At 36.8% G+C, this 13,718-nt stretch overlaps 1 protein-coding gene across 1 annotated transcript; it reads left to right on the top strand.

The window, feature by feature from the left end:
• Positions 1-2,329: 2,329 nt before the first annotated feature.
• On the top strand, positions 2,330-10,006 carry adrb2b (adrenoceptor beta 2, surface b). The gene is made up of 3 exons (XM_051877529.1): positions 2,330-2,449; positions 6,080-6,419; positions 6,607-10,006. Exon 3 carries the CDS (start codon positions 6,617-6,619, stop codon positions 7,847-7,849), a length of 1,233 nt encoding a protein of 410 aa, XP_051733489.1. The 5' UTR covers positions 2,330-2,449; positions 6,080-6,419; positions 6,607-6,616; the 3' UTR covers positions 7,850-10,006.
• The last annotated feature ends 3,712 nt before the right edge of the window (positions 10,007-13,718 follow it).

Here is a 13,718-nt window from a genome sequence, read left to right on the forward strand (position 1 = left end):
GCGGGTCGACTTGTTACATGTAATCTGACAAACATGTACACACATATATATATATATATATATATATATATATATATATATATATATATATATATATATATATATATATATATAGGCCAACATGGCTTGGCAAATGGTATGTTTGGATAACGTCTTCCTCTGGCATTCCAAAGAAATTCCACGCGCTCTCTGTTCTCTGCGGTGTCTCCTCCTAGCAGCACCAATTGCAGCCATGTCGGAAGATGGGTTAAGACATGCTTTTTTGGCGTTAAATAATGGCACAAATAACAGTAAATTGACCAGTGCAAACATTAGTAAATCGAGTTTTACAAATGCATATGTACGGAGCCCTGGACATGACATGCATGAAAAAAATAGAAGGCTAAATCGTGCACTCGATTTACTAATTCATTCCCTCAATTTACTAAATTGTGCGCACGATTTAGTAAATCGAGGGAATGAAATAGTAAATTGTGCGCACGATTTATTTTTTTTTCTTGCATGTCATGTGCGGGGCTCTGTACATATGCTATAAGGTCAGCCGCAAAAACAACTCAGTCCACACCTTTTCAGCGCTAATTTTTCACTATGTGCCTTTAGTAAATCCTGACAGTAGTTTTTTAATGCCAAAAGAGGGTTTGCGCTGGCGCAAGCTGTTAGTAAATCTGGCCCTGATGAAACCATACAAATCAAACCTGGTTTAGATCAGGTGTAAACGTTCTGTCAATTTAAGGTTGATTCAGAGTTTGTGATTAACTCTAGCGTGTGCACCTGAAAGTGTGATATGTGCCGCAAACAGCCAATCACATAGAACATGGAGAGCGTCAGAAGGCAGTTGAATGAAAATATCTGAATATATCAATGCATGTGTATCAACTGAATTTAAATAATCATTTATAGGTTCACAAAGAGCTCAAAAGAATACACATAAGCTTAATGTGTTTATAAGCTTTATATATTAAAGCTTGTATTTATACATGTTTATATTAATCTAAATGCAAAGTTTAATATTAATTGTCAATTAATATTATATAAATATATTAAATAATTAGCAGCAAAAGACGGGCTCTAAAAAAATTTTTCACAATAAACTGCTTTAATTTGGAGCAAGAGATTTAGGGGGAATAGCTTTATTGCATCAGATATATGTCACTCTGCTCACAGCTGATTGGTACAGATCTCTAACCCAGAATAAAACCGAAGCAGGTTAGCCATGTAGCGTAAGTTACCATGGTGTTGAACAACGTTAAAATCCAATCCACCTTCTTGAGCCCAAAAAAAACCCAGTTTGCTCAAACTAATCTCAAACTTACCTGGGTAGGAACTGAAACCGCCTTCATGCAACAGGCCTCTGATGACATTTACCTCATTTACATGGCACAAGCTGATTGGTTCCAGTTGCATCTGCAGCCAATGAGCTTGCTGCTCAACATTTAAATAGCTGGTTAGAGTTTGCTATAGCAGTTTGCAGTGCAATTCAGTGTTCCTCTGAAACCCTCCACCTTCCCCAGCTCCACCTGTATAGATCTGCTACAGGTAATTTTATATGTGCTATTTGTGTAGCAGCAGTATATGTCTTGTATGCCACAGCTGCGTATCGGCATTTGTATTGGCAGTAGCAAGTTCCTGTACTTGCTCTGCAGCACGAAATATCACGACAGAAATGTATATTTCTATCATGACAACTCGTTCACTATGTGTGTGTGTATATGTGTGTGTGTGTGTGTGTATATATATATATATATATATATGTATATATATATGTATATATATATATGTGTATATATATGTATATATATATAATATATATATATATACACATACACAGCTTCCTTGCTTTTTGCATTTGTTTTTGTTTTTGTTTTCTAGTAATTTGTTAAAATCTGACATTTGTTACATTGAAGTGGTCATTTCCATTTATGAATGCTATTTTTGCATCATGTACTAGAAATGATGGCAATAAATCTATTTCTGGCATGTATTCGATCAGGATAATGTATATTTGGACCATTTGTGTAAACTCAAATATACATATATAATATCTCATACATGGTGGTTCACAGATGAGTGTGGACTATAAACCGAACCCTGCTATTTCCTAGCGGTGAACTCTAGTGTCAATTTACAGCATGTACAGCATGCCTGACTAAACAGATAAGCCTATACCTCCCTCTCCACCCTCATTTCCCCAGGAAGATGGGCAATCTGCTCATCAGATCTCCCTGGCACTGAGTGAGACATATATCTGGCATGCATGTCAAAGATAAAACAGTTTTAAGAGGCATCCTGTGGAAAAACCTTCTCTTCAAGTGTTTCATTTCCTTAACTGCTCTCACTGCTCTTGTGAAGTTGAGTATGTATGTGTGTTTGCATGTGCAGTGTGTGTGTGTGAGGGTGTTTATGCCCCTGTATTTGTTTGTCGAAGGTTATTGTTGGAGCCAGGAGATGCGTAAGTAAACTCGTTTTTCTGTACATGGTGGATATCCCTTCTAAGGAAACATTTAGCAAAACTCGTGGCCACTTCCTCACTGTTGTATCTATATAGAACAGACAGCATTATTGTTCTCTGATGTAACATGCCAGCACTTTCAAAGCCAAGCTGACGCAATAACATCCAGAAATGCTAACGCTGTTCTAAATTGTTTATGCCTAAACGCTAAATTGTTTATGCCTAAAACAATTAAAACACCTTAATATCCTAATAGCATGTATGGTTATGTTTTCATTATGCTAGCACAGGATGTTCAACCTAAAAACTGACAGGTTGAAACTGGCTGTACGGAAAGGAACATTTACAATTAATGAGGCACATTTCGTGCATGTGTGCTCATAAACGGACTTAACCGGTGTTTACAGCTACATACTGAAAAGATCTGATCGAACACAAATGGAGAGGTTAACACAGGGCATTCACTGAGGTTACTACATGAATATACAAACCAAAGCGCAAATCCACCTACATACCGATTTTAATTTTCTCCAGTATCAGATGCCATTGAACATGTTTTGTTTTTAGCATCACAGAGCAAGCTGACAACCAAAGACAACATGCTATTTGCACAAGCAGATGCATAGTTAACTCACATACACGAGGCACAGGCTGCAACAGTCTGGTGAATGATTAAACGCATGCTGCGATATGTTGCATGGACATTTGACACAGCAAGAGAAGCTACTTGGAGTTTGGTGCTTTCATATTGTCTTATCTGATTGGGGTAGGAAACCTTGAAATGAACTGTGCTTTGCTGAATACCATTCTGTACATATATAGTTCAGTTATGTATAAGTGACAAACACTTGCTACCAAATTCACTAAACAACTAGCTAACAACGTCATTTAAAAAGTGCATTTAAAAGTGAATTACCTTAAGTGAAATGTGCCCTTGTGGGTACTTCAGATCTTAAAAGTAAATTTTGTAAAAGCTGTACTTGCAGATAATATAATATTAATGAAATAAAAGGCTACTTAAGTGTACATAAAGAGAGCAGACATTCTTGACATATTTCTTAACACACTTTGTCATGCTTTGAAGTCACCATAAAATCAAAATTGACAATTGTTTTTTTATGGAATACTGCAGTATTTACTATAAATGACATTCATGCAGATCTTTTTTTTTTTTTTTTTTATTAATTTGCTCTCATATTTTTTTAATCTTTTATATTTTTTTTTTCAATTAACTCAAAATTTTAAGGCAACAAGGTAACTTACTTTTTTAAGTTAAACCAACAATTCTTTTTTACAGTGCAGTCATAACTGTAGTGTGCTACTTAATGTTACATTTAAATGTACATGTACTAAATTCCAACTTCATCATTGCAAATGTGTATTACATATATATATATATATGTGTGTGTGTGTATGACATACAAGTTTCAATAGAAATGACATAAGAATCTTTTTGTTTACCCAGTATAAAGATGTACTTAAGTCTTACTTAAATGGGTCAAAAAGCATTTAAATAAACTATTATATGTTATCATTTAATTGTAAATTACATTCTTTTTAAAAGAATGCTAAAGTGTACAACTTTTTTTATGAGGGTATGTTAGCAAAATAAAAAAAAATAAGGGGGATTTTCCAAGATGGCCTACCAACAGCTAATGAGCAACTAAAAACCAGTTACCAAGTTCAAAACAGTTCCCAGCTTATGCTGGATTTTCCAGCAGAGATCACAGTGCCGTAGGTGTATGTCACTCATTCTCAAATGTAGCCTGTCTAGTTGCTCTCACCAGCCTTGTGGTCCAGGGGTAAAATTACAGTCCGGAGAGAGTGTGCTGTTTAAAAGCACTAGGTTATCAAGCATAAATAAAACATGACTAAAAATTGCCGGACATTTACACGTCTCCGTTCACTATTATTCGTTTTAAATAACTAACATTGAATGGTTTAAGCTGTTGACTTTCATATTTCTTATTTGTAAGCACAAGACAAAACTGTTTATCACTATGTCAACCATTACAATTTCAAGAGAAACTTATGCATTTCATACATATGCAGAACAATCATTTAAGAGATTCAGTCCCACATTTAAATGCAGTATTTATGCCCCAAACTTTACAGTGTGTAAGTGACTGTATAAAGCAGAAGCAATATTACTGTAAAAATATGCAATTGGACGAAATCATAACGCTTTATTTGGCAGCTCCACCTTATAAGAGGGGCTGTACCAATAGAAGCCCTGCCTTAAAATAAGAGGAATAAAAGAGCCAGTCTCCTTATTGGTTCCTCTAAAACGTGCATGTGAATTGGCTGGACCAACTATTATTGCATTATTTGAGTTTTTTCCATTTAACGTGAGCAATGAAAAAAAGTTTACTTGAATAATTAAAGGGATAGTTCACCCAAAAAATGAAATTTCTGTCATTAATTACTCACCCTCATGTCGTTCCAAACCCATAAGACCTTTGTTCATCTTTGGAACACAAATTAAGATATTTTTGATGAAATCCGAGAGATTTTTTTTTTTATCCCCCATAGAAGACAACAGAATTACCACATTCAAGGTACAGAAAAGTAGTAAAGACATGGTTAAAATAGCCCATGTGACTACAGTGGTTCAACCTTAATGTTATGAAGTGACAAGAATACTTTTTATGCACAAAAACAAAACAAAAATAACGACTTTATTTAACAATTTCTTCTCTCCCCTCTCAGTCTCCTACGCTACTTTTTTTTTTTATATTTATTTTTTCAATACTGAGTTGGCGTTCTGACGTAGAACATGGAAGTGCTGCACTGTCTATACAACGTAAACAGAGTAGACTGACAGGGAAGAGAAGAAATGGTTAAATAAAGTCATTATTTTTGTTTTGTTTTTGCGCACAAAAAGTATTCTCGTCGCTTCATAACATTAAGGTTGAACCACTGTAGTCATGTTGACTATTTTAACGTGTTTACAACATCTCTGGACCTTGAATGTGGTAATTTTTCTATGGGGGATAAAAAAAACTTGGATTTCACCAAAAATAATTTGTGTTCCGAAGATGAACGAAGGTCTTACAGGTTTGGAACGACATGAGGGTGAGAAATAATGACAGAAATTTCATTTTTGGCTGAACTAACCCTTTAAGACACCAATTGAGACACATTCTTTACATATTTATAAGAGTGTTGTTTTTATTCCCTGAACTATTGTGACAGTTATTAGTAGACAGGAAGATTTTTAAAAGCTAATTTGTTGTGTACAGAATTAAATATGCAAAACCTCTAATTTTGAGCAATAATATAAATATTACGTTTGTCAATAGTCTCCTGTCTCCATTAGTAAAACCCAGAAAACGTGAGGCAAAGTTTAACACTGATGGATAAAAATATTGATCTTACACTGCTTAGTGACAAAACACAGTGGGAATCTTCTCTAGGTACACAGAACATCCATATCACAGCAGAGATCATTAAAAAAAGAACAAAACAAGAGTTTCTCACCCAACTATCTGTCTGTCTATTATAAATATATTAAATGTATTTTTGTTTTTTATAACATATTGACTTAAATTTAATAAATATAACAATAATTCTGAAAGCAACATTAAATAGCTTCATTTTCTGTTCCTCTGCTTCTCTTTACAAGTGCAGTGCTCTGCAGGGTAAGGAAGCTGTGCTCTGATTGGCTGCTGACAAACAGTGACATCCTCACTGGCTGCTATAAGAGTCCAACTGATAGTCAGGAGCACATTTAGTCTACAGTGTGTTCAGCCGGGAGTGCTGTGTGCATGTAAATGAAACAAAGATAGACAAAATGAGCCTGTAATTAAGAGTGAAACATATAGAGCACACTCAATGTGAGAACACTATGTGAGACCAGAACACTTTCTAAGAGAAACACAATTCAAAAGGATTATTTTTGGATATCTTACGGGAGTCCATGAAGAGTGGAATTAAGTTGGACGACTCTAAAACACTCTCCTGATTTTTAGTAAGTGGATTGACTCTTTTTATGGATATTCTCCTCTGACACATTTAACATGCATTAAAGTCATTCTCATACTTTGCTTTCTGTTTGACGTTGTATGTACTTTCTATTTGCTTGTGCTCCCTGAAAAGCATTCCATTTCAGGCTAACATTGCTCTCACCATAGTTTATGTTGATTTTCCTTCCTCAGGTCAAAGCTCATGGAGGGAGAGGATACGTTGAGCACGGAGAACACCTCCCTGCCCATGAATGTTTCAGCCGGGCTGAACGATTCTTCTCCGGTGTCTTCACCTGGCTCAGACTATAGTGATGTAGAGGTGGTGATAATTAGCATCTTAATGGGGCTTCTGGTTCTAGGCATCGTTTTTGGCAATGTGCTGGTCATCAGCGCCATTGTACGATTCCAGCGTTTGCAGACGGTCACCAACTACTTCATCAGCTCCCTTGCCTGCGCCGATCTGGTCATGGGCCTCATGGTGGTGCCATTCGGAGCCTGCTACATCCTTCTCAACACGTGGCACTTCGGAAACTTCTTCTGCGAGTTTTGGACAGCTACGGATGTGTTATGCGTGACCGCTAGCATCGAGACGTTGTGCGTGATCGCCCTGGACCGGTACGTTGCGATCATGTGGCCTCTACGCTATCAGTCGATGCTTACGAAGCGGAAGGCCTGCGGGGTGGTCCTAGGGGTGTGGGCGGTGGCTGCCCTTATCTCTTTCCTGCCCATTCACATGGAGTGGTGGGTGTCAGATGAACCTGACGCAGTGCGCTGCTTGGAGAACCCCACCTGCTGCGACTTCAACACGAACGCCGCCTACGCCGTGACCTCCTCCATCATCTCCTTCTACATCCCGCTGGTCATCATGGTATTTGTGTATAGCCGGGTCTTCCAGGAGGCCCGTAGACAGCTTCAGAAAATTGATCGCATTGAGGGGCGCATACGCACACAGAGCTTCAGCACCCAGGAGGGGAATGAGGTGAAGAACCGGAGGACCAAGTTCTGCATGAAGGACCACAAAGCTCTGAAGACCTTGGGGATCATCATGGGAACCTTCACCCTCTGCTGGCTGCCGTTTTTCGTGCTTAACGTAGTGGCGGCCATCTGGAAGATGGACAACATCATGTTGCCTTTCAGGATCTTGAACTGGATCGGCTACGCCAACTCCGCCTTCAACCCCCTGATCTACTGCAGGAGTCCTGAGTTTAGAAACGCCTTTCAGGAGATCCTGTGCTGGAGAACTTCTCGTCTACCCTCCACAAGGAATAACAAGGGATATATCTACAGCGGCCACAGCTGGCAAGTCCACAAGAAGACCACCAGACAACGAGAGCCCTCACCAGCTTGCGAAACAGAAATGGGTGTCGACTGCTTGACTGCAGGCACCAAAAACACAAATGGGAATTGTAATAAAGCTGTGATGCCCAACATTTAGCCAGTTTTGAACATTTGGATATTCTCTTCATATTCCCTGGAGCACTGGAGATATTTCTGGTTGCAGCCACTTTTGTCTGTGACAAAACATGGTTTTTAGATGTTTTAGCCTTTTGAAACAAGAAGGTCTATTGTCATATTGTGATACTTGTATTGAGTCAGAACAAATGGAAATTAAGTAACTTCTGTTTTTGGACAAATGAGGAAAGAGAGAGGGTTTGAAAGCCAAGACAATCTACCTCTGGATTCCATTTACTACCTCGAGACACTTTTCACGTCTCAACTGAAACCTGCATGGATAGTTAATTCATAATTTATTCAGAAATGCCTCAACTTACAAACCGAGAGTCTAGATTTGTAGTGGATTGCAGATCTTAAAGAGCATCAGAGGGGTGTCTTATAGCAGACAGACTTGTTACATTCCGTTAAGAGCTTGGGCTTCTCCAGTCAGAGGAAATATAACCCTCTGATGAGGGCCAACAGGTGCACATTGCCGTCTGTGCTATAACCAGCTGTTCTTGTCGAAAGGAAAAAGTGAAGGAGCCAAGCAGTTCTCTCCAGCCCAAGCACTTCAACCTTCCCCCGTTAACATTTCCACTGGGAAATCATTTTAAGGTTACAGCTGAAGCTGTATCTATAAAGGGTCATGTTTATAAAAGTAAGTACGCAAGTCTACATTTGTAGGCTGGGTGGCACAATATTGATGATATATTTAACATGTCACTATACGTCTAATAAAGGTGCCAATAAATCTCAATGCTATTTAAATGTTGAGTATGTAAATCTTGATGCTATATCAGCATCCTAATTTCAGGAATACAACTTCTGGCATCTAATTTATGGGGGTGGGTTGTGTTTGTACTGTTTACAGATTCCTGAACAAACAGTCCTTTGGGCAAACGGCACAAGCTCACCTGATATTGATCTGACGGTTGTTTATTTCCATCTGTTTAGTTTTATATAATAGCCCGGGCAATCCACTTGATTATGACAGATACACTGCTGGAAGATATCTGACATTACAAAAAGCTGACAAATGTACGTTTACGCAATGGCCCAGTGTTGGTGTCATTGACAGCACGTTTGCTCATATACAGGGACAGTGTTTTGCTCTTTGAGCCCCCTTCCTGTGTATGTGCACACACACACGCGCGCACACACACACACACACACACACACACACACACACATGCGTATGTCATAAGAATTTGAGGAAGACATAAAGACAGCTTATGAGGCTGTATAGACCTCAGTCGATCATTGTAGCACCATATTTATTTTTTGCCAGGAATAAAAACAAGGTTGTGATGAATAGAAGTACAGTGTGTTCAAAGAATTGTAGTCTTAATTAACAACTGGGTCATTTTTAGGCTGACGAAAGATATGTCCAAAAAAAATTGGTAGAAAAAAAACTCCATAAAACAGTTTTGAAAGCTGTGAGTTTTGAAAATTATGATCCAGGCCCTATATGCAGTACATGCTATTGCAAAGACTGTAAATCTATGCTCACACAACCTCATTTTCATCCACATAAAATTCATTATGGTGAGTTTACACAGACTAAGGTCTATTCCAGGTCTATTTATATGTTGTTATGCTGTTAATATACACAGATGTTTGAAATACAACAAAATATTAATATATAAAATTAATATAATAAATAGTAATTATAAATTGTAGAAATATATACAAGCATGAAGTATTTCAAATGTCCATCTTGGATTGTTTTTGTGAAATACGTTCTTTGGGATAAAAACTGGAAGCTTGAATCTCTTTTATTATGTGAAGCATTTAGGGTGTTTTGTTGTTGGTACTGTAGTAATGAACACATCATGCTTCTCATGTAAGGTATTAGTCAAACATCATCTTAGGCACATTTTGTATGAAGTATTTACTACATTGATGGACAAAGCAGTATGTGAATGTAGCCTACTATATTACTGTGTTTTGACAGCACATTTCTGAAATGGTATCTGCTTAGTTTGTGTCATTCCACGAAACAAATGATCTTGTTTGCCAAGTGCAAATGTTTCCTCTATGCTACTTTTACCACAAAAAGTGTTTTGTTTTAAGGTGTATTATTTTTGTTTATTTATTTTTGTATGTCCAACCAGCTGCTTAATGTACAAAGTGACAAAATAAACATGGTGGTTTGTAATGCTGTCTTTGAGTCAGGTCCTTGTTTGAAGATGTTGCACACTTTATGCCATCTAGTGTTGACGGGAAGCAGGAAGATTTGGGAATGTTTTGCTTTCAACATCTTCAAAGTCAACTCTATTTGTCTCAAAATTTTATATAATATTCATATATCTATCTGCATCTATCTGTATACATCTATTATTTATCCCTAAACAGTAAATTATTGTCAAAGAGTGTTGTTACAATCTACATGTCCTGATTTTGTCCTGTAAAAAATTATTTTAATAATTTATCACATTTTTTCTTTTGTCAAATCAACTTAATAATTAATTTGGTTCACATAATATTTTAAGTTTCCATTGATTAAATCAATCACCTTCATTGTATTAACTCAAATTTTTAATTTCAATGAACTCAACATTTTAAGGCAACCAGGTAACTTCCTTTTTCAAGTTAAACCAACAATTACTTTTTACAGTTTGGGTAAACATATTTTGTTGATCCTGGAACAACATTCCTGTCTGAAAATTTAGTCCTAACCCTACCCATAAGTTATGCCTAAAATCGGAGGGAAATGATGAATAACACTGATGTAGAAGCACCTAGCCCTGGTTGTAAGCCTAAACTTGGCAAACTTTAAACTTGTCCTTCAAATCTGATTGGTTGAATGGAAGGTTGTTCCAGGATCAACAATGATGTTGATCCAGGAACATGCTGTACTCGGCGAAATAGGTGTAGACTAATAAAATATATGTACATTTTAAATTTACTTAATAATAATATAATCCTTGTTATCGCTCATTCTCAAACAAAACTATTATAACTTATTTCAGAAGAACCCCACCTTAAATTAATTCTGTGTTATTTTAACCTTCATGCAGAAGCTTCTGTAAATATTAATTTAAATGAACTCTATATGTGCTCTATGGTGCTCTTTTCAAAATATTTTTAAAAGACTTTATGGTAAAAAGTGATGTATTTTATTTAAAAAAAAGGTGGTTTATGTTCCTTTGTTTTTTCAATATTATCGCTAATAATTCAATTAACTATGGTTATGACAATAATGGTTATGTTTATGTTTATTAATGATGGTAATATTTATGAACATGCTGTTATGTGTTGCAGCAACAGCAGAGTGTGTGACCCAAAAAGCCACAGAAAATAAGGAACATTATCAAAACTGCATTATGTCACACTCAGTGTAAAGGGTTAAAGAACAAACAGGTGCTGCTTGAACCAAACTATACTGGGTTCCTTCATTCCACACAGCTGTAGACACATTGTCAAGCTTTAATCCAGACAGATGAAAGGACATTTGGAGCAATGAGTCCACAGATTAATGCTAACAGACTGTGGGCACCACAGGAGAATTAATAATTTGTGTATTGAGTGACTCTGTCGAGGGCACAAAAAATAGATTTTTCTCCCTGTGATTTCCCTTTGGTACAATAAAAGTCCAGAGAGACACAAAGATGAATGAATGATACAAAGGCAAGATTACAGTGTACAAACAAATAATCAGTGTCTCTTTGCAATTAAATAAGTTAATATTAAAATATTAGCTGTAATCCGGAAATCACAGGAAAAGCTAATGGAATAATAAAATAATAAAATATTAAATTAGCTGCACTAAAAGTCTCTATTTAATGTTTGAATCACCAAATGTTTTTTCTTTTTTCATTATATTATAACTAAAAATCAAGCACAATGTAATTGAACCTTTTTGGCATGTTTATGGGCATTTTAATAATGATGTTAAAGTCCTACGATCATACTCTACTTTTGTAGAGTTCTGCTGTTTAATGAAGGAGTGGGTGGACAAGACAGTTGCCCTGTGACATCCAAAGACGTAAATCTTTCCAAAGAAAAATCACTATACGCGGATGGCTAAATGCATACAGGGTTATCTGTTCACCCACTGATGAAGCCTGCAGGACTCATTTTCACAATACTGATGATGACTCAATGCTTCATATATAGCTAAGTAAAAGGTTATTTGATAATAGGACACTGAAAAAAAAAATCTCCATTTCATATTAAATAATTATAATTATAAAATAGTATAATTATACATTTAAATAGCTGTTTTCAGGGAATTTGTATTGGTGACAGATGAAGCTTCCAAAATGAATTCCTTGTGTGTGCAAACATACTTTGCCAATAGTCTCACTTTCTGACTCTGATTTTACTTGTATAAATTTTAAAATTTATTTGTAATTTATTCCTGTGATGCAAAGCCGAATTTTCAGAATCATTACTCCAGTCTTCAGTGTCACATGATCCCTCAGAAATCATTCTAATATGCTGATTTGATTTAAAATTGTGTAACATACAATCATTTACGTGCCTGAAAACGCAATTGCACCCCCAGGTGGCCGATTTCTTCAAATTTCTCACAGGCCTCTAGGGCCATGAGTCAAACAGGCCCAGTGAGTTTCGTTCCGATCATCCTCAGTTAACCTTGTCTGATAGGTGCTCAAACTTCATTGGTCGACGGCGGCCGTGTTTCTCGAGATACGCGAACATCATCATATCACCACACCTTGGACCAAGACACTGCGTGCCAATTTTCAAGTCAATCGGACTGACTGTTGCATAGCTAAAGCTGTTTTCATGTTTTTTTTTTTTTTTCATTTCATTTCAATTCATAGCTCTACCAAGTGGCCAGTTGCTGTGTCCTTTTTCAGGAGACCACAGACTGAGGCCGTACATAGGTGTACCGAGTTTGGTGAAATGATCTCATTCCGTTCAAGAGTGATAGTCGTTTTAGTAAAAGTGCCCAGGCCCACTGCGAACGTTTTGCCATGAATAGAAAGTTTGACTTTTTTTGATATTGACAATCAGACTCCAGATAATCTTTCTGTACTTGTTTGATTCTGATTGGGCAAAAAATCTAGGACTAGTTCACAAAAGTAGGTTTTTTTAAAAAAAAATCCAAAATATCTAAAAATTTTGCGAAGACAACGATCAAATCCGTGAGATTAGTTCGTCTTGAGCCAATTGGATTCCAACAAATATAAACACTTGAGTCCGCGACTAACAGTTTAGGAGTTATGGGCAAATTCGTAATTTTGATAGCTGTAGCGCCACCATCAGGACGATTTGCCCGATCACTTTTAGGGCAGAATGCTGATCTTTGAAAATCCTAAAAAATTACAATAGCCAGTATCAGACAGCAGCATCTGATGCTTTTGTTTGTTCCTTTCTTAAAGGGTTAGTTCACCCAAAAATGAAAATTATGTCATTAATTACTCACCCTCGTGCCGTTTTATACCCGTAAGACCTTCGTTGATCTTCGGAACGCAAATTGAGATATTTTTGTTTAAATCCGATGGCTCCGTGAGGCCTACATAGGGAGCAATGACATTTCCTCTCTCAAGGTCCATAAAGGTACTAAAAACATATTTAAATCAGTTCATGTGAGTACAGTGGTTCAATATTAATATTATAAAGCGACGAGAATATTTTTAGTGCGCCAAAAAAAACAAAATAACGAATTATTTACTGATGGCCGATTTCAAAACACTGCTTCAGGAAGATTCGGAGCATAATGAATCAGCGTGTCGAATCCGCAGTTCAGAGCGCCAAAGTCACGTGATTTCAGCAGTTTGGCGGTTTGACACGCGATCCGAATCATGATTCGACACGCTGATTCATAACGCTCCGAATCTTCTTGAAGCAGTGTTTTGAAATCGGCCATCACTAAATAAGTCGTTATTTTTATTTTTATT

The sequence above is a fragment of the Ctenopharyngodon idella genome, chromosome 21, assembly GCF_019924925.1.
Source record: "Ctenopharyngodon idella isolate HZGC_01 chromosome 21, HZGC01, whole genome shotgun sequence".
Classification (NCBI taxonomy): domain Eukaryota; kingdom Metazoa; phylum Chordata; class Actinopteri; order Cypriniformes; family Xenocyprididae; genus Ctenopharyngodon; species Ctenopharyngodon idella.

What these genes read in the sequence shown, in the direction of transcription:
- adrb2b (XM_051877529.1), top strand. Translation starts at nt 6,617, where the DNA reads ATGGAGGGAGAGGATACGTTGAGCACGGAGAACACCTCCCTGCCCATG.